The 22,876-nt window shown below is 54.0% G+C and overlaps 1 protein-coding gene across 1 annotated transcript; it reads left to right on the forward strand.

Annotated features, from left to right (window-relative positions):
• Nucleotides 1–1,267: 1,267 nt before the first annotated feature.
• Nucleotides 1,268–22,840, forward strand: LOC142821568 (solute carrier family 22 member 6-like). Its single transcript, XM_075912890.1, has 10 exons — nucleotides 1,268–5,815; nucleotides 6,154–6,257; nucleotides 9,547–9,701; nucleotides 10,197–10,365; nucleotides 10,657–10,780; nucleotides 11,637–11,746; nucleotides 12,113–12,327; nucleotides 13,001–13,109; nucleotides 13,556–13,759; nucleotides 13,898–22,840. Exons 1-10 carry the CDS (start codon nucleotides 5,312–5,314, stop codon nucleotides 13,968–13,970), a joined length of 1,767 nt encoding a protein of 588 aa, XP_075769005.1. The 5' UTR covers nucleotides 1,268–5,311; the 3' UTR covers nucleotides 13,971–22,840.
• The last annotated feature ends 36 nt before the right edge of the window (nucleotides 22,841–22,876 follow it).

Here is a 22,876-nt window from a genome sequence, read left to right on the forward strand (position 1 = left end):
CGGGGAGCGGCAGCTTGTTTTCTGGCATCCCGCTGAGGTGCTGTCGATAACTGTGGGACTGGGGGAGAGGGACCCACAGAAAAGCCACGAGCCCCAGACACACCCAGCTCGCTGCCCGCGGAAACACGCTCAGGCGTAACGACGAAAACTGAAACCCTAATTTTTTTTTGCCTAGTTGCGGTTTCTGCCATGCATACATGAAATTCTGGGCTACTGCTTAAACCAGCTGCTGCGCTGGGGCCCCGGAGGGGGAGCCCAGGGCCCTGCGCTAGGCCAAAGGGCGCTGCAAATTATGAGCCACTCACGGACCCGCCTGCTCCCTGCCGCGCTGCGAACGGTCTGCTAATTCCCTCCTTCCCCCCCCCCATGAACCGACCCAGGCAGAGAGGATCGTGAGGGGCTAGGGGGGGGCGTGGTGGTGGGGAGGAGGGGGGAGAAGCAGGAGCAAAGGAAAGTGCTGCGTCTGCAAAGGGAACTTGCACCCCCCCGCACAACTCCCTCCCCTTCCAGTCCTGCCCCCTCAGCCCCATGACCACCCCCCCGCAGCTTGATCCCCTGCAGAGCTTCCCCCTTGCAGTTCAACTCCTGCCCCTCCCCCCCGCCTCGTCCATCAGCCCCCGACTGCCCTCACATCCCTTTCACGAGGCATACCTGCGCTGGTTGACAAAGGCTTCCTTGTCGACAGCGGCGCATCCAGACTGCCCAGATCTGCCGACAAACAGCTGATCATCAGCTGGTTGGCAGAGAGCGGCAGCCATTTAAATTTAAATGAAGCCGCGATTATTTAAATTGCAGCTTCATTTCCCTCTGCCGATCAGCCTAATCTACATGGCTCCATGGATGGAGCCATGTAGTTTAGACACACCCTCAGGCTACGTCTACACTGGCCCCTTTTCCGGAAGGGGCATGTAAATTTCATGAGTCGTCGTAGGGAAATCCGCGGGGGATTTAAATATCCCCCGCGGCATTTAAATAAAAATGTCCGCCGCTTTTTTCCGGCTTTTAAAAAAGCCGGAAAAGAGCGTCTAGACTGGCCCCGATCCTCCGGAAAAAGTGCCCTTTTCCGGAGGCTCTTTGAAGTAAGAATAAGAGCCTCCGGAAAAGGGCACTTTTTCCGGAGGATCGGGGCCAGTCTAGACGCTCTTTTCCGGCTTTTTTAAAAGCCGGAAAAAAGCGGCGGACATTTTTATTTAAATGCCGCGGGGGATATTTAAATCCCCCGCGGATTTCCCTACGACGACTCATGAAATTTACATGCCCCTTCCGGAAAAGGGGCCAGTGTAGACGTAGCCTCAGTGTCTGTGTTGCTCTGCTGTGGACTGTGACTCCAGCTCTTTGTCTTTGCTAGGGCAGACCAGAGGTTCTGGCTCATCAGGACAGGGTGGTGGAGTGCCCTAGGGGACAGGTAGGTGAGCTCAGTGGTATGATTGACCCACCAGGTGACAGTTGCACTGTGGATTCACTGTGTTCATTCCCCTTAATGAACCATCAACACTGGTTTCTCCATTGATATCTGTGAAAAACTGGTTGTGAGCATTTCCATCACAGGGATGTAAAATCCCATGTAACTGGTTAAACATTGTTTAACTGGTTAACTGATTAAAGGGAGGGGGGCGAGTAGGGGGAGCGGCCCCTCTGCCACAGTCAAGGATAAGCAGGGAGCTGCTCCGGCCCCTACCAGTTACCTGGTTAACCATTCACATCCCTATTCCGTAACAGACATAGGAACACTTTGTAACTTCCTGTGCAACAAGAACACATACAGTCCAACAGGCTATTAATGTGTAACCAGTCAAGACTTTGAGCATGATACATAACCAGGCATACTCTGTCCAAAACATATCATCACAGTACATATGGGGATGCCAGCCAGCGTGTTGCTTTGGAGTACAAAGTGTCACAGAGGAGAAAGATATTGGACCATTCTAAACCATTATTCCTTGAAGGGCCCAGGACCAAGCACCCCTTTATGGTGTGGACAGCAGGACAAGGTCCCCCTCTCTCCCAGTCAGCACAGGGAGGGTTTTGGAGTTCAGACCCACCTGGGGAGGATCAAAAGCTGGATCAGTGACTGGCCAGACAACTCAAGAAGAAGCTGCAGACCCAGCTGCTCAGTTGTGGAGATGGAGAGCTCAGCTGGGGGACAGCCCCAATGGAGAGGGCTGAGTATACAGGCCAGGCAGGCCAGGACTGAAATCACCCAGCCCCAAGAAGGAAGGCTGGGAAACCCAGAATTTATTGAGGTTAGCAGGTTAATTTGATGTAATTAGCCCAAAGAAAGGGGGAATATTGTTCTTAAATACTCTACTTATAACTGGATTATTCTCCATATTTAGAGAGAAATTGAGGTAGGTTCCTGGAGGACTGTCCCAGGATACAAGCAGGTGCAATGGTCCAGAACATAAGAACAGCCACACTGGGTCAGACCAAAGGTCCATCTACCCCCTGTCTGCCAACAGTGGCAAATGCCAAGTGCTCCAGAGGGAGAGAACTGAACAGGTAATGATCAAGCGATCTCTCTCCTGTCATCCATCTCCACCCTCTGACAAGCAGAGGCTAGGGACACCATTCCTTACCCATCCTGGCTAATAGCCATTAACGGACTTAACCTCCATGACTTGATCCAGCTTGCATGTATAGCTTGAACCCACAAGCTACCAGGCACATTGTTCCCTATAAACTATGGGTTTGGGTGGCCACGCAGGAGAGTTTTGAATGCTGCCCAGCTGATTAGCAGAGCGCCCACAGTTGGCAGCAGCTGGCAGGATGCGTTCCTACTGGAGGTGTGCATCTTCACATGCCTTGGTGCACATAACATTTATTCCACACGTGGATTGAAACAATTAGAGGGAACATTGCCAGATACCCTCAGCCACTCAGCTCTCCAAAGGCTCAAGTCCTATCTGAGCAGAGGATTTTGGCTCATGCAATTGCGTTGAAGCAGAAAGCACTCTACTGCATTGCATTGCTCTGGCTACTGCAGCATGCAGCATCCCTCAAAACGCAAGGGCTGCACTGCGCTAGCAGGACAGAGAAAGGAGAGCAGCCCTTGAACTGAGACAGATGCTGTCACTTTAAATTGCATCATGCGGCAATGCATTGGACTGCGCTGGTATAGGTCACAGGGAGCATTAAGCCTGGGTCCACAACATGGCTTCATGTGTGGCTGAATCTGTTTTCAGCAAGGAGGGAGGCGCTGTGGGCTGAGTTAAGCATGGATTTGGGGCTCCTAAGCATCTTAAAGCTAATGGATGAGGGAGGTGAAGGGAGAGTGGCCAGTCCATTCAGAGGACAGAGATAGCAGAGGGGCAGAGCAGCAGGATAATGCAGGGGCTGTAAGAAGGGGGATAAGTGCTGTGCCCCCTCACATTCCCAACCCCCTGGGTTAGAGCAGGCCCCTACTGAGACGCTGACAGCAAGGTCACTTCTGTCCCAGACACCTTAACCCTCGCCACATCCTTGCTATCCCTTCCCCGCTGTTGTCACTGTAGGACGCACCTCCTTCCTCTAGTCTCCAGTCCCCACAGTGAGAGAGCCCCTTTGTGCCCCTAGTGACTGCTTCACACGCACGTGCATGTGCACGCACACATGAACTCCCACATAGATGCTGCTGTGCCTACCAGGAGCCAGCTGCTGCTGGTGGGAACTGCTGCTGCAGAGGGGTGATTGAATAAGTGTCCTGTGAGGTACATGGGGTCTGCAGGGTGCCAGCAACCAAGCCTAGCTCAGAGGAACAGGGCAAGAGTATTGCAACTTGCAGTGCTGGGAGCAGATAGCAAGCCCCGTGCACCTGCATGGCGAGGCTCCGGGGAGAGGTTAAGTGTGTGAGTGGAATGAGAGAGGGCCCTGCCCCCTCTGCCAGCTGCCGGCCGGCTCCTTGCTCCTCCTGCCCATGGTGTTTGGGGCATTTGCCCCCTCATGCCTTTCACCACGTCACCTCTGACTCCAAGTCCAGGTACATCTGGTGGGCTGTGCTGAATCCCTAAGCAAAGCTGAGCAATTCCCTTGGGGTGGCCTCATGCAGGAGAGTCACCAGTTTCCTTGGGCTGGCTCCTGCGTTGGACAACGGCTGATGATGTCTGTTCAACAGCACCCGCCTAGGAGGAGGGGGAGCTGGTTACCTCCCTTGCCGTTGTCTCTGTAGAGCTAGTATCTGGGGCCCCTCCCAACCCCACAGCATGTTTTAGTGAAAACCACACAGTGCAGTTCTCATCCTGTCACATGCAGGGCTGATGTACATCCTCAGACAGAGAGCTGCTGTTCCGCAGAGCACAGCCTTTCCCCCGATACCTCACACAGCCTGTTTTATAAACAATATCACAATTCAACACAAAAGGAGGAAAATGGGGGCTACAGGGCACCCCCCCCCCCCCAGGCACAAAGTGTCACAAAGGTGTGTTTGGATGAGAACTGGATACACAGACCAGGCTGTGGAGGCCAAACTTCAGCAATAGTTGACTGAGTGGCAGAACTGAAGGCACCAAACTGGGTTCAGGGGGATGATCTTGGCTCTCACAGGAAACGGGAATCCTGTAGGAAGATAATGATTAACCCTAAATGTGCTGCTCTGATGAAAGAAGGGGGGATTGGGCCCAATGCCTGGGGGAGGTGGCCAGAACCCTTGAATCAAAATATACATGGGGAGGGAGGAAAGTTGTTTGCTGTGGAAATGTGTCTCTAAAGGGTCGCTCTGCAGGGTGTGTAGTGTGGAGAAGATAGAAGAGGGTTAATGGCTGAGGAGGCTGAAGGGGCAGAAACATAAAAAGGTAAATGAGGGCAAAGCCAGGGCTCCTGGCAAGGTCTGACACTGGACACAGCTTGTTACACATTGTCCAAGGAGCCCTCCCTAACCCAGGAGGGATGGGTGGCAGGTCATCCCAGAATTCTGTCACTCTGCCACACCAGCAACACTCTTGACTGGTCTGTGGCTAGTGCCAGCTTGCTGGGGGATGAGCCACTGCTGGGGCAGTGCCAGTATCTGGCCTCAATGCCATGGGCAGAGCCAACACCAATATCTACTCTCCAGTGCCTGGGGCCCAGTGGAGCTGCCCAGTCTGGCAGCCAGCCCTCTCTCCAAGGCCCTGGCCCTGGAGCCCAGTTCTCCATCTCCAGTGCCCATTTCCTCCTGCCTCCATTTTTCCTTCCTCCTTGTTGGCAGCTGCCTCTCCCTGTGAGGAGGAAGGGGAGGCACCCTTGGTTAGCCACGTAATGTGGCAGGAGTCAATCGTTAACCCCCCTCTCCACCTTCCCCTCACTGGCTATATAAAGCAGCCAGCCAGGAGCAGGGAAGAGCTGCTCCTTAAGGGTATCTATGCTCATCTCTCCCTGCAGGTGCCTGTGCCCATCACTCCCTTTAGGCTCCAGTCTCTCCCTGCAGCCACCCCAGGAGGAGCCCCAGGCCTATCTTCCCCACCAGATCATGTCCCTGGCTGCTGCCCCAGCTATGGCCTTTGGGGACCTCCTGGAGAAGGTGGGCAGTGCAGGTCCCTTCCAGCTCCTCTGTGTCCTGCTGCTCACTGCGCCTGCCCTCCTCATCGCCAGCCACAACTTGGTGCAGAACTTCAGTGCTGCCTCCCCTGAGCACCAGTGCCGCCCCCCGCTACCAGGCGCCAACGCCAGCTGGGTGGGCAACACCACTGCAGCTCACGAGGGGATCCCCCTAGCTCTGCACTCAGCACAGTGCTGGCGCTTGGTGGGCACCCCTGGGCAGCAGCCAAAACTCAACAGCTCGCTGGGCAGGGCAGGAGAGACAGAGCCCTGCCGGGACGGGTGGTACTACGATCACAGCACCTTCTCCTCCACCATCGTTACGGAGGTATAGCTGGGAACCCCCTTCCTCCCTGCTGCCCTGTGTCAGAGCCCTGGCAGGGGCAGGGACGGGGGAAAAGAGATGAGGGATGCACATAGGGGAGGGGATACAGTAGAGAGAGGGGGGCAGGGGAGGTGAGGGATGAAGAATGGAGGAACTGGGAGTACAGAAGAGTGGGGAGAAGATGGAGAGGTCAGAGGAGGATGTGGGGGACAGTTTAGTGCTTGGGGATGGGTGGCTACGGAGTTCCAGTCCCCCAGATCAAGCTGCTAATTGGGAAGGACCCCCCGGGGGTATCATGCCCTGTATCTTACTGACTGTCTGTCTGTCTGTCTGTCTGCTAGTGGGATCTGGTGTGTGATCTGGGCTCCCTCCCGGCACTGGCGCAGATGCTGTTCATGGCAGGGGTGCTGCTTGGAGCCTTCCTCTTCGGCATCTTCTCAGACAGGTGGGTGCTTGGCAGTGGTGTAGCAAGGCGGAGTGGGGGTATGTCTACACTACAGCGCTAATTCGACCTAACTTAGTTCGAATTAGTTAATTCGAACTAAGCTAATTCGAACTAACACATCTAGAACTAAAAACTAGTTCGAATTAGCGTTTTGCTAATTCGAATTAGCATGTCCACATTAAGTGGACCCTGAACCGGGGTTAAGGATGGCCGGAAGCAGTGCCGGCAGGGCATCAGAGGAGGACTTAGAGCGTGGAGCTGCTGCCTCAGGCTAGCCGAGGGCTGTGCTTAAAGGGACCCGACCCCCACCCTGGACAGACAGTTCTCAGGGGTGCCCCGCTTGCAAAGCAGTCCTGTCTTGGAGTGCCCTGAGTGCCCACACTGGGCACATCACAGCACTCGGCCATCAGACCGGCTGCACTTGCCGCAGGCTGCTATCTGGGGAGAGGAGGCAATTGGGGGGCTGCAGGAGAGGTTCCACCCCCAGAAGCCCGCAGAGCCAGCCCAGTCTCCCCCATCGGGGGCTCGTACCCCATTCCTCCCTCACCTCCTTCCACTTACCCTTCCCTAGCCCCCCTTCCTGATGTACAAAATAAAGAAAACGTGTGTTCAAAAATAGAATCTCTCTTTATTGAACAAAACTGAGGGAGACTGGGAAAAGGAGGTGGGAAAGGGGAAGAGAGAAGGTGTGAGAGGGGAGTGCAACTACAATGATCAGAGGTTTGGAAGAGGTCCCATATGAAGAGAGGCTAAAGAGACTGGGACTTTTCAGTTTAGAAAAGAGGAGACTGAGGGGGGATAGGATAGAGGTCTATAAAAGCATGAGTGGGGTGGAGAGGGTGCATCAAGAAAAGTTCTTCATTAGTTCCCATAATAGAAGGACTAGAGGACACCAAAGGAAAGGAATGGGTAGCAGGCTTCAAACTAGTAACAGAAAGTTGTTCTTCACAAAGCAAAGAGTCAACCTGTGGAACTCCTTGCTGCAGGAGGCTGTGAAGGTTAGAACTAGAACAGAGTTTAAAGAGAAGTGAGATAAAGTCATGGAGGTTGGGTCCATGGAGTGCTATTAGCCAGGGGGTAGGAGTGGTGTCCCTGCCCAAAGTTTGTGGAAGGCTGGAGAGGGATGGCACGAGACAAATGGCTTGGTCACTGTCTTTGGTTCATCCCCTCCAGGGTCCCTAGGGTTGGCCGCTGTCGGCAGACAGGCTACTGGGCTAGATGGACCTTTGGTCTGACCCAGTATGGCTATTGTAAGCTCAGGGCTCAGGGTCGGGGGTCTCAGTGGACTACCTTGATTTTCATGCACACCTGCTCCTGGGTGCTCTCCTGCCCTAGATGGCCACTTTCCTATGCCTAGTGCGGAGGTCGTGGACAAGGTCCACGATGTCCGCACTAGACCAGGTGGGTGCCCGCCTCTTGTGGTCCCGGGCAAGTTCCCGGGAGCCGCCAGCCTGGTCCCGGGAAGATGGGGAGGGCTGGGGGGCATCGGGTGGCTGGCTCAAGCCGTGCCAGGTTCAGGGTCTGCTATCTGGGTGCTGGCAGGCTTGCACCTGGCACGGGCATCGTAGCCAGCCCATGCCCCTTTAAGGGGTCCAGGGCCGGGAGGGGGGCAGTAGAGTTTCCCTGGCGTTGGCCAGAGTGGCCACCAGGGAAAGCTGGGGAGGGCTAGCCTCCCACTAGTTCGAATTAAGGGGCTACACACCCCTTAATTAAGTTCGAACTAGCGGAGCGCTAGTGTAGCGCCTATCAAAGTTAATTTGAACTAATGTCCGTTAGTTCGAATTAACTTTGTAGTGTAGACATATCCTGGGGAGGGGCAATTGCCCCCTAGCACCATGCTAGGGGGGTGCCAATTTAGTCCCCCTCCAACTAGGGTCAGACTGAGCCATTCCGGCACCCCAGGCAGACAGTTTAATTGCACCCTGGGTTGGGGGAGGGCGCAGGCGCGGCTGGTGGTAGCAGGACGCACATGCCCAGCCCAGCCCAGACCAGCTACCACCGCTGGCGCACAGCACGGGGCCGCCTGGGGTGGGCCGAGCCTGGCTGTGCAGGGCCCCATGGTCGCAGGGGAAAGGGCGCTGCTGGCCAGCGCTGCGGGGGTTAACGCAGTCCCCACCCTGGGCGGCCGCTGCAGGGTGACTGCTGGGAGCTGCTGCAGCTCGCGATCCTGGAGCTGCATGCGCAGCGCCTGATGACAGCTATATGAGGTGCTGCACTCCCCTTACAGCTGCCATCAGATTCCCCTCATAGGTTGGCGCCCCAGGCAGCTGCCTGGCTAGCCCATGCCTTAATCCGGCCCTGCCTCCAATCCCCTGTCATTCCTCAGCTCGCCTATTTCCCCTCCCCTTATTGTTACTTATCCAGGGGCTGTCATTCAGGCCATCCCCCCCACAGCTACACCCTGTGCGGAGGATGGGCGGAGCTGAGATGGGCGGTTGGCATGCTGCTAGGCAGAGGTTCTCAAAGTGTAGGCTGGGATCCCAAAGTCGGTCGCGCCTCCCTTTGAACGGGGTTTCCAGGGCTAGCGTTAGACTTTTGCAAGCCTGGACCAAAGCCTGGGTCCCACTGGCTGGTGCTGAAGCCGGCCCTGGGCAGCAGGGCTCAGGCTATAAGGCTCCACTCCCGGAGTGGAGGGTCTTGTGCTTCCGTTATGCCCCCCCCCATCCCCGCCTGGGGTGGCAGGGATTGGACCGGTTCAGGCCTTGGTCTCTCCTCCTGGGGTCGTTTTGTTGTCAGAGGGGGTCTCAGTGCAATGAAGCATGAGAACCCCATGCTAGGGCATTATTTAATCAGGACAATTGTGGAGGTGCTTGAGGCTGGGGCTCTGCTGAAATGCTGCTGGAGCCCTGGATACCCTCCATTTCTCTCCTTCAGTTGTGCCCAATATCCCCGTAGCATTTCAGCCACTGGTGTCTTGCACATTCCCTGATAATTTGGACTGGACCAGATGCAGCATTCAAAGCTGCAGACAAAGCAAGAAATGCCAGGAACTGAGTGTACAGCCAAGCTCCGTCAGTTACAAGTTTACCAGCTAATGATGATCAGTGACCAAGTGCTGGTCACTTGTTCTGATGATCAGTTATTAACCAGGAATGATCAGTGATCCGAGGCAGTTGCTGTTGATCAGTAGTTCTCAGTTTTCAGTTACCGATGTCAGACAATCAGAGATGCCTGACCACATGCTGCAGTTTCCTGTGGCAGTGAGTACCACAGGTGAACAATCTGTCCTGTGAGACCTATGTCACTCCCTCTGGGGGTCTTACTGTGGACCCTCCCCTCTGTGATGCAGGTTTGGGCGGCAGGTTGCCCTGCTAGGTTCTCTGCTGTTGGTGGCTGTCATGGGAACTGGTGCTGCTTTCTCGTCAAACTTCCTCATCTACTGCGCTTTCCGCCTGCTGAGCGGCATTGGCCTGTCAGGCTTCCTCCTCAACTACATCTGCCTCAGTGAGTATTCCCAGGGCAGGGAGAATGGGGCCCAGGGCCTTTCCCCTCTAGGGGCACCAGCTGCAATACAGCCCCAGGGCAGGAGGACCAGCTGGCTTATGGGGAATAGGATATGGGTCCTTTCAGCTCCACTGGGCACCGCTCCAATCTGGCCCCAGAATGGGAGGACTGGCTGGCTGAAGAGGGCGGGGAATGGGTATGGGATCCTCCCCCATAGGGGGCACTATCTTCTAATCCAGGTTAATGCTGCCCAGGGACCTTCCCCATCCAGTGTCTTATTGCATAGTGTGCAAGGAGTTGCTGGGTCTCTCTCAGCCCAGTTCCTAGCAGGAATCTCATCTGGCCCTAACTGTGGGAGACTCAAGAAATGAACTGCCTCAAGGCTGGCCTGGGCTGAGGCCCAGGAGTGATGGGCATGGTGGGAGTTTGGCCTGAAGAAAGGGCTCAAGAGTCATCCCCCCAGCTCAGATGTTCCATCCCTCTGCCCCTGCCCAGGTCTGGAATGGGTCCCCACCAAGTCCCGCGCCTTGGTGGTGACATGGCTGAGTGACTGCAGCACGGCAGGCCAGGTGGTACTGGCCGGCCTGGCCTATGGCATCCGGTACTGGCGCTGGCTGCAGCTGGCCATTTCCACCCCTTTCTTCGTCTTCTTCCTCTGCAGCTGGTGAGTTCTCCATCCCCGGAAGGACTTTGCCGAGGAGGGAGATCTTGTGGCAGGGGCAGGGGGCTGGAGCCCAGGACTCCTGGGCTCTATGGGTCTAGTGGCAAGAGCTGGGAAGAGGGCTGTGTTCTGTCCCCAGCCCTGCCACTGCTTAACTCTGTGACTGTTGGGGGCAAATGACACACCCCTATATCTCCCCCATAAAACAGGGGGGTGAAGAAACGAGAGCAAAGTGCTACCACCTCCCCCCCGATCAGCCATGTCTGAGTGCAGTCCTGGCCCTCCCCTCCCCAGGTGGATCCCAGAGTCTGCGCGCTGGCTCCTCGTCAACCACAGGCCCGCGATGGCGCTGAGCAGTCTGCAGCGGGTGGCCCGCATCAACAGGAAACAGCTGGGTAGGAACAGCCTCTCCCTGGAGGTGAGACAATGCCCTTTGACCCTCAAGGGTCACAGCATGTCCCAGCCCTGGCACCCAGCTGGCCCTAGAAAGGGGGAGGGGGATACTTGGGGAGCCCCACTCCCCAGAGTGTTGGCACCTGGCTCGTCTCCTTGCCCTATTCGGTAGATTCTTGCCTCTCCTCACGCACCTGTCCCTGCTTCTCCCCACACACCCGTCCCTCTCTCTCTCTCCCCACACACCCGTCCCTCCCTCTCATCACACACCCATCCCTCCCTCTCTCCACACACACATCCCTCCCTCTCCTCACACACCTGTTCTTCCCCCCCACACCCAGCCTTGCCTCCCCCCACACACCCGTCTCTCCCTCTCATCATACACCCATCCTTCTCTCCCCCTACACACCTATCCCTCCCTCCCCCTATACATCCATGCCTCCCTCTCCCCACCACACCCGTCCTTCCCTCTCCCCACACACATGTCCCTGCCTCTCCTCACACACCTATGCTTCCCTCCCCCCACACACCTATCCCTCCCTCTTTCCACACACCCATCCATCCCTCCTCCTACATACCTGTCCTCCCTTTCTCAACACTCCCATTCCTCCCTCTGCCCCCACATCCGTCCCTCCCTTTCCCCACATATCCATGCTTGTCTCCCGCCCCACCTGTCTCTCCTTCTTTCCACACACCCATCCATTCCTCTACGAAGGGGGATGGGATTCTGGGGCTGGGCAGGCCCTAGGCTGGGCCAGCTTGGTACAGGCAGCAGCCCCACAGCCCTGGGGCCAAGCAAAAGGTCGAGTCTGTGTCCAGCCTCCTCCTCCTGTGGGGCCCTGAGCACTCAGGGCACTGCTGAGCCATCTTCTGTCTCCTAGATGCTTGAGATGGTGGGGGGCAGCCCACCCAAGAAAGGCACCTGCTCATGCCTGGACCTGTTCCGCACACCGGCCATGAGACGCATCACCTGCTGCCTTATGTGTGTCAGGTAAGGGCCCTCTGCCTGGCTAGCCTGGGCTTAGCACCTCCAGCACCAGGAACTGACCCTCCTGCTGCCCGGCGGGGACAGCCAGAGCCATTTGAACACCCAGCTCTCAATATCACCTGTGACTCCTGCCTGGTGCCATGACCAGTGTTCCCTGTAAGCTGAGCACTTGGGCGGCCACACAGGAGAGATTTGAATGCTGCCCAGCTGATTAGCAGAGTGCCCACAATGCCTGTAGCCAGCAGTATGTGTTCCTACTGGTGGTGCACATCCTCACATGCCTTGGTGCACATGCCAAAATTTATTCTGAGCATAGATGGACAAATAAGAGAGGGCATTGCCCCAACCCACCTCCCCTGTGCCCTGCAGCTTCTCCACCAAGCTGGCCTACTTTGGGCTCTCCATGGACCTGCAGGCCTTTGGCCTGGACATCTTCTTGGTTCAGACGTTCTTTGGGGCCATTGACATCCTGGCCAAGATGGCCTGTGCCCTGGCACTGAGCTACTTTGGGCGCCGAGCCGTCCAGGCCAGCTCCCTCATCCTGGCTGGCACCTTCCTGTTGGGGAACATCCCTGTGCCCAGAGGTAAGGAGCCCTCTGGGAGCTGCATTCTCAGCCCACTCAACTTCCAGCAGTGATGGGTGTCAGGTAGGTCCCATCAAGTGGGGGAAGCCCTTGTGACATGGCTCTGCCACATGTCCCTCCTGTCCCATTACCTTCAGGTGAGATGGTTCAAGTGGAAAGGCAGAGCTGGGAGTCAGGACTCCTGGGTTCTAGACCCTGTTCTGGAAGAACAGTGGGGTCTGGTGATTGGAACAGGGTGGGCAGCTGGGAGTCAGAGCTCCTGGAACAGAATTTCTTAAACTTTTTAAGAACAACGAACACCAAACAATAATTTTTTTAATGCGGAACTCCAAGGGTTGAGCAAAAAAAAAAGGCATTGCCCTTTTAAGGGCGTCCATTTTGAACTCTGTTCTCCACAGTACACCTCTTACAGCCTCGTGGCACACCAGTGTACCACCGAATACACTTTAAGAAACACTGTCCTAGAGTCTATTCATTGCTCTGCCACTGCCTGGGACAAGTCACTCTCCTCGTGCAACCTCATGCCTCAGTTTCCTCCATGTGAAATGCTGCACTGATATTTTGTACAGCTCACATGGTAGCTGTGATGTGGAGCTGCAATGAGGAAAACCTGCACAGAGCTTTGTGACCTCAGGGAAGGCCAGTTCTCTATCCCCATCTCTCCCCTCCCCAGAGATGCTGATGGTGCGACTGACTCTTGTGGTGCTGGGAAAAGGATGCTTGGCTGGCTCCTCTGTCTGCTCCTATCTGTATAGAGGAGAGCTCTTCCCAACTGCTGTCAGGTAAAATCCACATCTCTGTGATTGAATAAACAGCCCTTTCGCCCCACCTCAGAAGTGGTTGCATTACAGTACTGAGTGAAGCAAAATGCAGGACAATGTAGCACTTTAAAGACTAACAAGATGGTTTATTAGTCTTTAAAGTGCTACATTGTCCTGCATTTTGCTTCAACTACCCCAGACTAACACGGCTACATTTCTAGTACTGAGTGAGGGATCCTTGTATAGGCAGCCTCTGTGCTCCATTCTATGGGCAGCTGCATCTCAGAGCCAAGTGAGGGATCCCAGTATAAACATCCCCTCGCTCCACCCCAGAGGTGGCTGTCTCAGTGCTGGGCAAGAGCTCCCTGTTACAACAGCCTCTGTGCTCCACCCTGGAGGTGGCCCCTTCTCCATGCTGGTCATCGTATGATTGTTCCAAGTCTCTCACAATACGCTGTCACTGGCAGGCAGACAGGCACTGGCTTCACCACCGTTGTGGCTCGTCTGGCTGGCATGGTGGCCCCAGTGGTGCTGGTGGCTGGGCAACGATTTCCCTTCCTGCCGCTGGTGATATTCGGGGTGGCTCCCATCGTCTCCGGCGTCGCTGCCTGCTTTCTGCCAGAGACGCACAACGTCCCCCTGCTGGACAGCATAGAAGAGGTGGAGGCCAGGTGTGACACGCGGGCTGCTGGCGCACACCCCCCGCATCCTTTCATATTCCCCTCCCCCGTAAACCTCTGTTCCTTCCCTGTCAATCCCTTCCCACCTGCCCTTGCAGCCCTTTTCATTCCCTCTCTCTCTGGTTCCAGAGCAAGGCGGAAAGGCGAGGAGGCGCCTATTGAGGAGAACATAGCTCACATTGTCCACTCAACCAGGATCTGAGCAGCCTTTCCTGCCCCCCAAAACCTCCAGCCCTGGGCCCTCAGTGCACAGGTGCAGGCTGCACCAAGCCACCTGCTGCTCCCTTTGCAGCTTAGGGCTCAGCCCCCTTAAAGAGACAGGCTAAACGGTGGGTGGGGGGCACCAAGTTGTGCCACTGAGCTGCCCGCTAATGACAGGCCCTGAGCCTCACATGGAGAGCACAGGGATACACTCCCCCAAATGACTTTGCCAGATGTGACTGTAATGGCTCTCCCCTGTGGTGTATTTTGACCTGACACCTGCCCCTCCCTCTAGCCTGATTGGGCTGTGAACAGGCTCCCTCTGGTGGTGCATATTGGCCTGACACCCATCCCCCTAAAACCATTCTCTCCGGAGGGAGGAGTACTCAGGGGACTCACGTGACACGGGTTCATGTCCTGCTGCGAACTGAGACCCTGCCAACAGATTTCACATCTGCTGATGCGCCATCACCAAGCTGGGCTTGGATTGGATCCTGAGGCCGAACTGATGATCTGACGTTTTTGGGACAAATTGAGCAAAGTGGGGAGAAGGCCTGGGGGCTCTGAAAGCATCAGTGGCTCCCCACTAGGGGCAAGTGGTTGGGGAGCAGCTAGGCAGCTCAGACAAGCTATGCAGGAGGTGTGGTAACTGAATCCAAACTATAACATTCACCAATGCGGCCGGAAGCTGGCATGACCCATGTGTGGCGTCCAAGCCCCGAAGGAGCAGGGATAAGGGTCTGTGTGTGTGTGTGTGGGAGGGGGGTGCCTAGGTGAGATTTCCTGCAGCTGGTCCTGTGGCCTTCTGTACATTTTGTAAATAAACCAGCTGCACTAAGGAGTTCCTCTGGCTCTAGGTCCCTGATCCCTGCACCCCAACCACCCCATGGAGTCAGGGCTGGAGCTCCTCTGGAAACAGGGAGATGGGCTTGTTTTTCCCTCCAGAAAATGTTCTTTTTGGGGAAAAACAATGTATTTTATTCTGAAATGCCACCATTGCAGTGCCTCTAGGGAAATGCAGTTTGGCTGACTCCTTTACCTGCCTTCTCTATGAGATGGGTCTCTGGCCAGATTACATCTCCCATGATACACCGTGGTTCCCATTTTGTAGATGGGAGGGCTAGTGAAGCTAAGGAACACTTCAGCTTCTTGTCTCCCTGGTGGTCTAGTGGTTAGGATTCAGCACTTTCACTGCTGTGGCCTGGGTCACCACTAAAACTTTACCCTCCCATCACAGGGAGTGCCAGTGGCTAGGGAGGGAAGGGTTGGGGTGCCAGAGGCAGGCTCTGACTGGGACACATTCCTGGCTGACACTTGGCGAGCAACCCAGCACATTTCTCAGGCAACTCCTTCCCTGTACAGGCAGTGCAGGTTGTGGTCATGGGTGAAGAAGAGCATGAGTGGAAGGGGGAGGGCTTCAAGCAGGCAGCTCCACTTGGCCAGACACAAGCTAGGAGCAGGGACAGGGCATGAAGCCCCTCCCCTCATTGCTGTGAAACACAAAGGACCCAGCAGCCCCTTTTCTCAGTGGTGTATGGGGGCAGGGAATCTGCCTGAGGCTTCTCACTATGTTCACAGGCCAGTGGCTTGGTGGGCTGGATCCAGCCTGCTGGCCTATATTGCCCAGGCCTGGCTTAGAGGGAACCTTGGCTCTGGGCTGTGGGGGAGGGGCGCTGTGGAAAGGCCAGTCTTGCCTTCCTGGACAGGGCATGACAATGTCCATTTTGTGCAACAGGGCTGCCAAACATCCCAGACAGAGAATTAGAGGCCAGGCAAGCTTCCTACAGGAACTGAAGTAGCTCAGTTAGCTGAGTGTTAGATTGAGGTTCTAAATATCCCTGGTTCAAGCCCAGGTTTTGGCATGTGGCAGGGACTTCTGCTATTCCAGTGATGCTGAGGTGTTTGATCACCCACTTTAGTACTAACAAATCATGTTCAACTCATTAGCCCCCACCCAACACTGCCTCAGAGTTGCTTCTTCTTTGGTAAAAGCCCACCCAGTGCTGGCTCTATATATGGACACAAGGACTCTGGCTATGAGCTGATGAGGACACATTTGGATAGTCTCATGTAACTTTACCTGAGTCCAGTCAACTAAGCAGGAGGGAATCTCAGCAATCAGCTCAGGCAGGGTCAGAGGACAGAGGTCTCAGCTGGAGACCACAGGCAGCAAGAATTTCCTTCATTAGGTCAGTGGATTGGTGTTAATGGGGGCAAGACAGGAGCATCTTCTCCTACCATTGGGGAAGGCAGCTGGGCCCAGGCCCAGGGCCCAACTCCCTTTCAGCCCCCAGGAGCAGGATGGAGCTGAGAGAGGGGTGGGAAGGAGGTGGCCAGCAGGCTGGGGCTGCACAAGGTCTGTGTCTGCTGCTCCCTCCTCCCACCAGGACTCCTTCCTGCTCCTTGCAAGCTGCTCAGCCTGTTTCTTCTTCTGGGTTCACTGCTCAGAGCAGGCAGCTAAAAGAGAACAGGCTAGCCTGCCAAAGGGCTCCCAGGCCCAGCAAAGAGCTTGACTCCAGCACCTTGAAGGTTTAGCCCCAAACTCAAACCAGCTGAGCCTGCCAGCCTCCAGCAAAGTGGCTGGCTAGTGGCCCTTTCAGAGAAAAGCCAGAGGCAGCTGCAGGGATGCTGTGGGCTGTACAATCAGATGGGTGGCTCAGAAGCTGTCTATGGTTACAAGGGAAATAGCTCAAGTGGCAGAGTGCTTGCTTTGCATGTGAGTGACAGTGAGGTTGATATGTATGTTCTTAGGTGGTGGTTTTCCTGGTGTTCACTGGCAGCTCTTCCAATAACTGTTCCCTCTGCCTAGTGGACCTCTCAAAGGGCATATCGACACATCAAAGCTGTTTTGGGACACCAGAGCTATTTGGAAATAGCTACCCCATGTCTTCACAAGCCACTTGTTACTTTGAAATATTTTTCAAACTAATGGGTGTGCTATTTCAACATCCCAGAAACCCTCATTCCACGAGGGTTAAGGGATTTCTTGAAATAACACTTCCTTTATTTCGAGTTTAGAGTGCAATGTAGACGTAGCTACTGGGCATCCCAAAAAGACAGACCTGGATTCCCTTACCGTTACCCTAGCAACTGCAGGGCTGAAAAGCAGAGAGAGATGTCAGACCCCCAACACGGCAGGGGGCGGGGGAATGTCTGTGGCACAATGGACAGTGTGTTGGACTTCTAACCTGTGATGATCAGTGTGAGCCAGGTGACATGTTCAAAGGTCATGGGTTCAAATCCCCCCCCAGAGTCACTTTAAGTACCTGTTCCCCTGAGCAGCTTTGACAGAAGAAGCCATCCTTGTGTGTGGGCAAAGGGGGCCCAGCACAATGGAAGACACAGAAGGCTGGCCACCAGGAGCTACAATGCTGTGCAAGGCAGGGAGGTGAGCTTGCAAGTGAAATCTGGGGTGAGAAAAAGAAAGTCCCTGCACCTTTCCTGTCCCCAGATCTTGCTGGGCTCTGGCTGCCCCCAGCCTGAGCTGAGCTCAGGGGCCATGAGGGTGACCAGCCCCCACAGCTATGATGCTATCAGGTCCCTCCTACTGATCTGCTCAGTCACTCAGTGCACGCCAGAGAGCCAAGTGACTGTGCCTTTGAGTGGCACTTAATGGCTATTAGTCAGGATAGATAAGGAATGGTGTCCCGAGCCTCTGTCTGTCAGATAGTGGAGATGGCTGGCAGTAGAGAGATTGCTTGATCATTACCTGTTCAGTTCACTTCCTCTAGGATACCTGGCATTGGCCCCAGTCAGCAGACAGGACACTGGGCTGGATGAACCTTTGGTCTGACCTAGTATGGCCATTCTTATGTTCTTCTTCTTACGTTCTAATTAACGGTAAGTGTCCATTAGCAACAGGTGGCCCATAGGGTATGCCATCGAGAGCCCGTCTCCCAGGAGAGTGGTACGGCCCATGGCAGGAGGGTTAAATCTTTGCACACCCCTCTTCTAGTTCTTCTGAACAACTGGCTGAGCAATCCCTAGGCAGGGCTGTGGGTCTGTAGCTCATTGGAGGTCACTTTATTCTGATCAGTCAGGGTGTGAAACTCCAGACTTCTGTGTGACTAGACAAAGCCCTTTTGCCTTTCTCGGCCTTTGTTCCTCCCTCTGTCAGTTTGGTGTAACAATTTCCTGCCTACACCATGGCAGGGGCAGATAGGGTGCTGTGAGGAGCCATGTGAGGGTGGTATTAGCAGCAGGTGTCTTATCACCTGGAGTCAGTACAGATACTGGGTGTGTGTAGTAGAGCCCTGTTCTGCTCCCCCCCCCCCCCCTTGTTCTGCTTCCCAGTGACTATAGGGCCAGAAGCAGGTGACTCCTCCTGTGGCCACTAGATGGAGCCGCAGCCCCCCAATTCCCCGTTCTCCTGATTCCAAAGAAAAACTATGTAGAACTTTAAACACTAACAAGATGGTTTAATAGTTGATAAGCTTTTGTGGGCCAGACCCACTTCCTCAGATCATATTCTGGAAGAGAATTTGCATGCTCTTCCTGCTTTCCCCTGCCTCTAGACTGGCCCTGGGTCTCTTTCCTGTCAGCTCCATGGGGGCCAGGGAAAAGCAGGGGAGTGGGTGCAAGGGCCACACCTGTGGGCATCAGGTGATGCCACAAGAGATGCTCCCTGTCGTCATGGCTGGAACATGGCATCACTTGAGCGTGTTGTTAGCACCAATGTGTCCCCCTGGCTAGTCTGTGCGGGGAGCCAGGGACAGTCCCTACAAACCTGGGACTGTTGGCCAAGGCTGCTGCTCTTGTGTCTGTGCTGGGATCCCCTCAGCCTCAGGAGTGCTAGAGATGTCAGGCAGCTCTGTCCTTCCAGCCTGGGGCTGCCTGTCTTGGGGACGCCCTCACACACACTGGCCCCTTCCTCCCCTCCTAGGACAGGGCTCCTGCCAATCCTTGGCTAGTCAGCCTGGCCGGATGCTCTTTCCTGTTTGGGGCGGGGGGCAAGAGGCAGAGCCTGGCAGCTGCTAGGACTAAATGTGAGGGCATCAGGGGAAGCAGCAAGAAACACAACCTCAGCTCCCTTGTATCTTGAGCCAGGCTGTAAATTCCAGGGCCTCAGCCTATCCGGAAAAGGGACAGAGCTCCAGGGAGTGCCAGACACCCAGGAGAAGGCACAAAATTCTCTCAGGTAAGTCTGAGGAGCAAGGAGGCCAAAGCATGTGAAGTGAGGATCTGACAGCATCCAGCCCAAGCAGGTCCCACTGAGATTTTAACTCTGCAGGATTTAGGGTCATAAATGCTGTCCCTTACACCATGGGACCTGCAGGTGTAGAGCTTGTTAGCCCCCTCATGGACACTGAATCCCCTGCTCATGCCCCCTGGGACCCAGCTTTGCTTTCTTTCCTTCCTTCCACCCAGAACCCCCTTCTGTGCTGCAAGGAGCCATCCTGGGACAGGCACAGGATCCTACATTCTCCCACCCCAGCAGCTCCCCCCCCCCAACCCCAGGCTTTGGCAGAACACAGGCAGGTGGGTTCTGCTCATCCCACTGAGTTGCTGAGCTTCAGCCTGGCTTTTTTCCTCCTTTTATCTTGGACAAATCACAGAAGTGAGGCAGCAGGAAGTGCCTCTTTCCAAACAAGGGATGCTAAGGCACAAATGGTATCAAGGCTCATTGTCAGCTGATGTCACAGCCCTTGGGATCATCCCAGGCACAGTCCAGGCCATAGGATCTGCACCTAGCTGGGCACCAAGCAGAGTCAGAGCTGCTATGAGGGAAGATCCTGTTTTTCTGCCTGGCTTTGAACCAGGAATCTGTTGCACAGTAGACAAACATGCAAACCACTACACCACAGAAACACCCTGGATGCTGTTTCTACTGTACTTAAACTTGGACAAATATTCTGTTACCAACTCTTTGGCCAAGACCTTGGGGGAAGAGGCAGAGTAAGAGCAGGGAACAAGGACCCCTCCCCATGCTACTTCTCTAGACCTTAGCTCCCAACACTGGGAAGGTGGCAGGGGCCTATGTGCCTGGGGAGGGGTGATTCATGTCACATCCCCAGCATTTCCCCCCTGCATGGATGGACCTTTGGGGACAAGCCTTTCACCCAGCTCCTGTCACCCTCTTGAGCAACCTCCAAGGTAGTACAGCCATGGGACACTGGGCAAGGGGCAGGGACTGTAGAAGCTGAGAATTTACCAGAGGCCACGGGGACCCAGTATGAGGCACCATTCTAGGTCTGTGTCTAGACTGGCAAGTTCTTCCGCAAAATCAGCTGCTTTTGAGGAAAAACTTGCCAGCTGTCTACACTGGCTGCTTGAATTTCCACAAGAACACTGACTTCCTACTGTAAGAAATCAGTGCTTCTTGCGGAAATACTATGCTGCTACCGTTCAGGCAAAAGCCCTTTTGCACAAATCATTTGCGCAAGAAGGCCAGTGTAGACAGCACAGTACTATTTTGTGCAAAAAAGCCCCGATGGCTAAAATGGCGATCAGGGCTTTTTTGCGCAAAAGCACGTCTAGATCGGCATGGACGCTTTTCCGCAAAAAGTGCTTTTGCGGAAAAGTGTCCGTGCCAATCTAGATGCTCTTTTCTACAAATGCTTTTAACAGAAAAGTTTTCCGTTAAATGTATTTGCGGGAAATCATGCCAGTCTAGACGCAGCCTAGGTGTCTTTCTGAAAGGAGCAGAAGGGGATTGATGGGGGGTGGGGAGAGTGTTTCAGGGGTTGTGTAGCTTGTTGCCCTGATTAGGGGTGTGGCCACAACAGGTCTCAAGGTAAGCAATATTTGAACCTGTTCAGGGAAACCCTATTAGATTTCTAGTCCACCACCTTAACCAGTCACCCATCACAGCTGTGAGAACCACAGGCCCAGGGAAACTGGTAAATAATCCCAGTCCGCAGACCTAACATCACTGGCCACAGAATTCACACAACAAACCATTTGAACCATCGTGCAGAGGAGTCCTGGTCCCTCTGGTTTAAGGCTGCCTGGGAAATGAGTTCTTCCAGGTCTTCCCTCCTTCTTGGTCTTCCTTCCTTTTCCTTTTCTTCCTCCTTCCTCTTCTCTTTTCCCCTTCACTTCTTCTTGCTGGTCTCCTTCTTGGACCCCACTGTATATAGTGCTGCTTAGTTATACCGTAACCAATTATTATAGTATAATTTCACTAACCAAGTAACAGAATTAGCTAACCAATCATACCCCAGACAGAAACAGATACAAACCAGACTATCACACAGAAGAACAATAGGAAAGTGAGGACAATAATCATAGAATGCTCATTGCACAACCACAGCTATTGGTAAGCAGTTTCTTGCCAGACAAAATATTGTTAACTAAGTTTTCTCTACCCATCTTCAGGTCTGTTTCTTACCTGGTGACAGTTGGTGCCACTAGGATAAGAACCCCTTCTCACAGCCTAGTGTGATACTATTTAAATGTCATGTGATCATGTGACTCCAGGCTTTACAGCTAATTGCTGCTGCTCTTCAGTCTGGCTGCAGAAAAAGGCTTTAGTTTAGGCCTACCAAATAGCTATAGGCCAGGGGTGGTGAACCTGTGGCTCATGAGGAAAAGAATTGCAGTTCATGATGGAACCCGGAACCACTGAGGTCAGCTGCTCTCACAGCCCAGCTACTGCACACCTCCTGAGTGCTCACTTCCCATACCATTCCACTCATGGCTCCCAGTGCACTGCATCATATCCTGCATGTTCAGGCTGGGTCGCACACAGCATCCCAGCCTGCATGTGCTAGCAGCCAGCTGCTGAACGCAGGCAGCAATAGGAGCTCCGGGTGCGGCAGCCACACCAGCAGCAGTTCCAGGACTTGGGCATAAGTTTAATGCGGGAGGGGAATTGGGTTAGAGCGAAGGAGATGCCTAGCTCTGGAGAAGGGGAGAGGAGGGGAATTGGGTGAGGAGGTGTAGCCTGTCACTTTGACACCTCATTAATATGTATCTTTAGTTATGAATATGTATTAGCTGTATTCATATTCAGTTAGAAGTTTCTAGCAGTGTTGCACACGACACACAAGTAGCTGCACATGTCACACTGTGCTGTTGCATGCAGCACACTGATCCAGGCTGTTACAACTTGTTTATCAAAGCAACTAATCAGGAACCCTTGTTTTCCTGTACAGGGTCCAATAATTTTAAAAATAAAAATCATAAATATTTATAAAAAGGGTGCTTTAAAGGCCTGGCTAGCAGTTGTCTATGTTCGTTCGCACCACCCTTGTTCCTGCTTGTCTCCTGTCTGTTTATGTTAGTCTGTAGTTAGTTAGGGTTAGCTAAATTTCGTCATCAAGTGTGTCCGTTAGAATTAGTGCGTCGGTTCACTGCACCAGTACTTGTCCATAACAGAAGCGTCAAGTCTAGCTAGTCAGGTTTTGTTTCCAGGTATTAAAAATAGGTAGCTGTCTATCATCGGTTCCTGCTAAAGAGCAGAAGCCACCTAAAGATCAGCGCCAGGCAAGTCTCCACCGGTAATTCCTGCGCCTACGAGCAAAAGGCCCCAAACAAGGATCATCACCACCTGCCTGCACCATACCCGTCCCCAGGGTCTCCAAGGAATTGCCTCTCTGTTCCTCGCTAAGGGCTCGGAAGGAGCCTAAGGCTTGAGGTCAAAAGCACCGCAAAGGGTCACCGCTGCAAAGGATCTCCTCCTTGTCTTTCACCAAAGGCTTTAAATTAGCCAAAGGTTTAAAAAACAGGAGCTTCTCACCCACTGTCAACTACTAAACTGTGTAATTATTATATTTTGTGTAACCTTGTGTTTGTGGGATACTTTTCTATCTTCTTTCCTTCTTAAGGTTGGGATAAAAAGTGTTTACCTGCTTTTCCTTGTTGTGCTTTTAAAACTTTTACAATATATGGTTTGGCCCTTTTAAAGTAAGCAACGTTTTTATTTATTGCGGCATTCTTGGGTCAGCAAACACCTATAATAAATAA

This window comes from Pelodiscus sinensis, chromosome 31 (assembly GCF_049634645.1).
Source record: "Pelodiscus sinensis isolate JC-2024 chromosome 31, ASM4963464v1, whole genome shotgun sequence".
Classification (NCBI taxonomy): Eukaryota; Metazoa; Chordata; order Testudines; family Trionychidae; genus Pelodiscus; species Pelodiscus sinensis.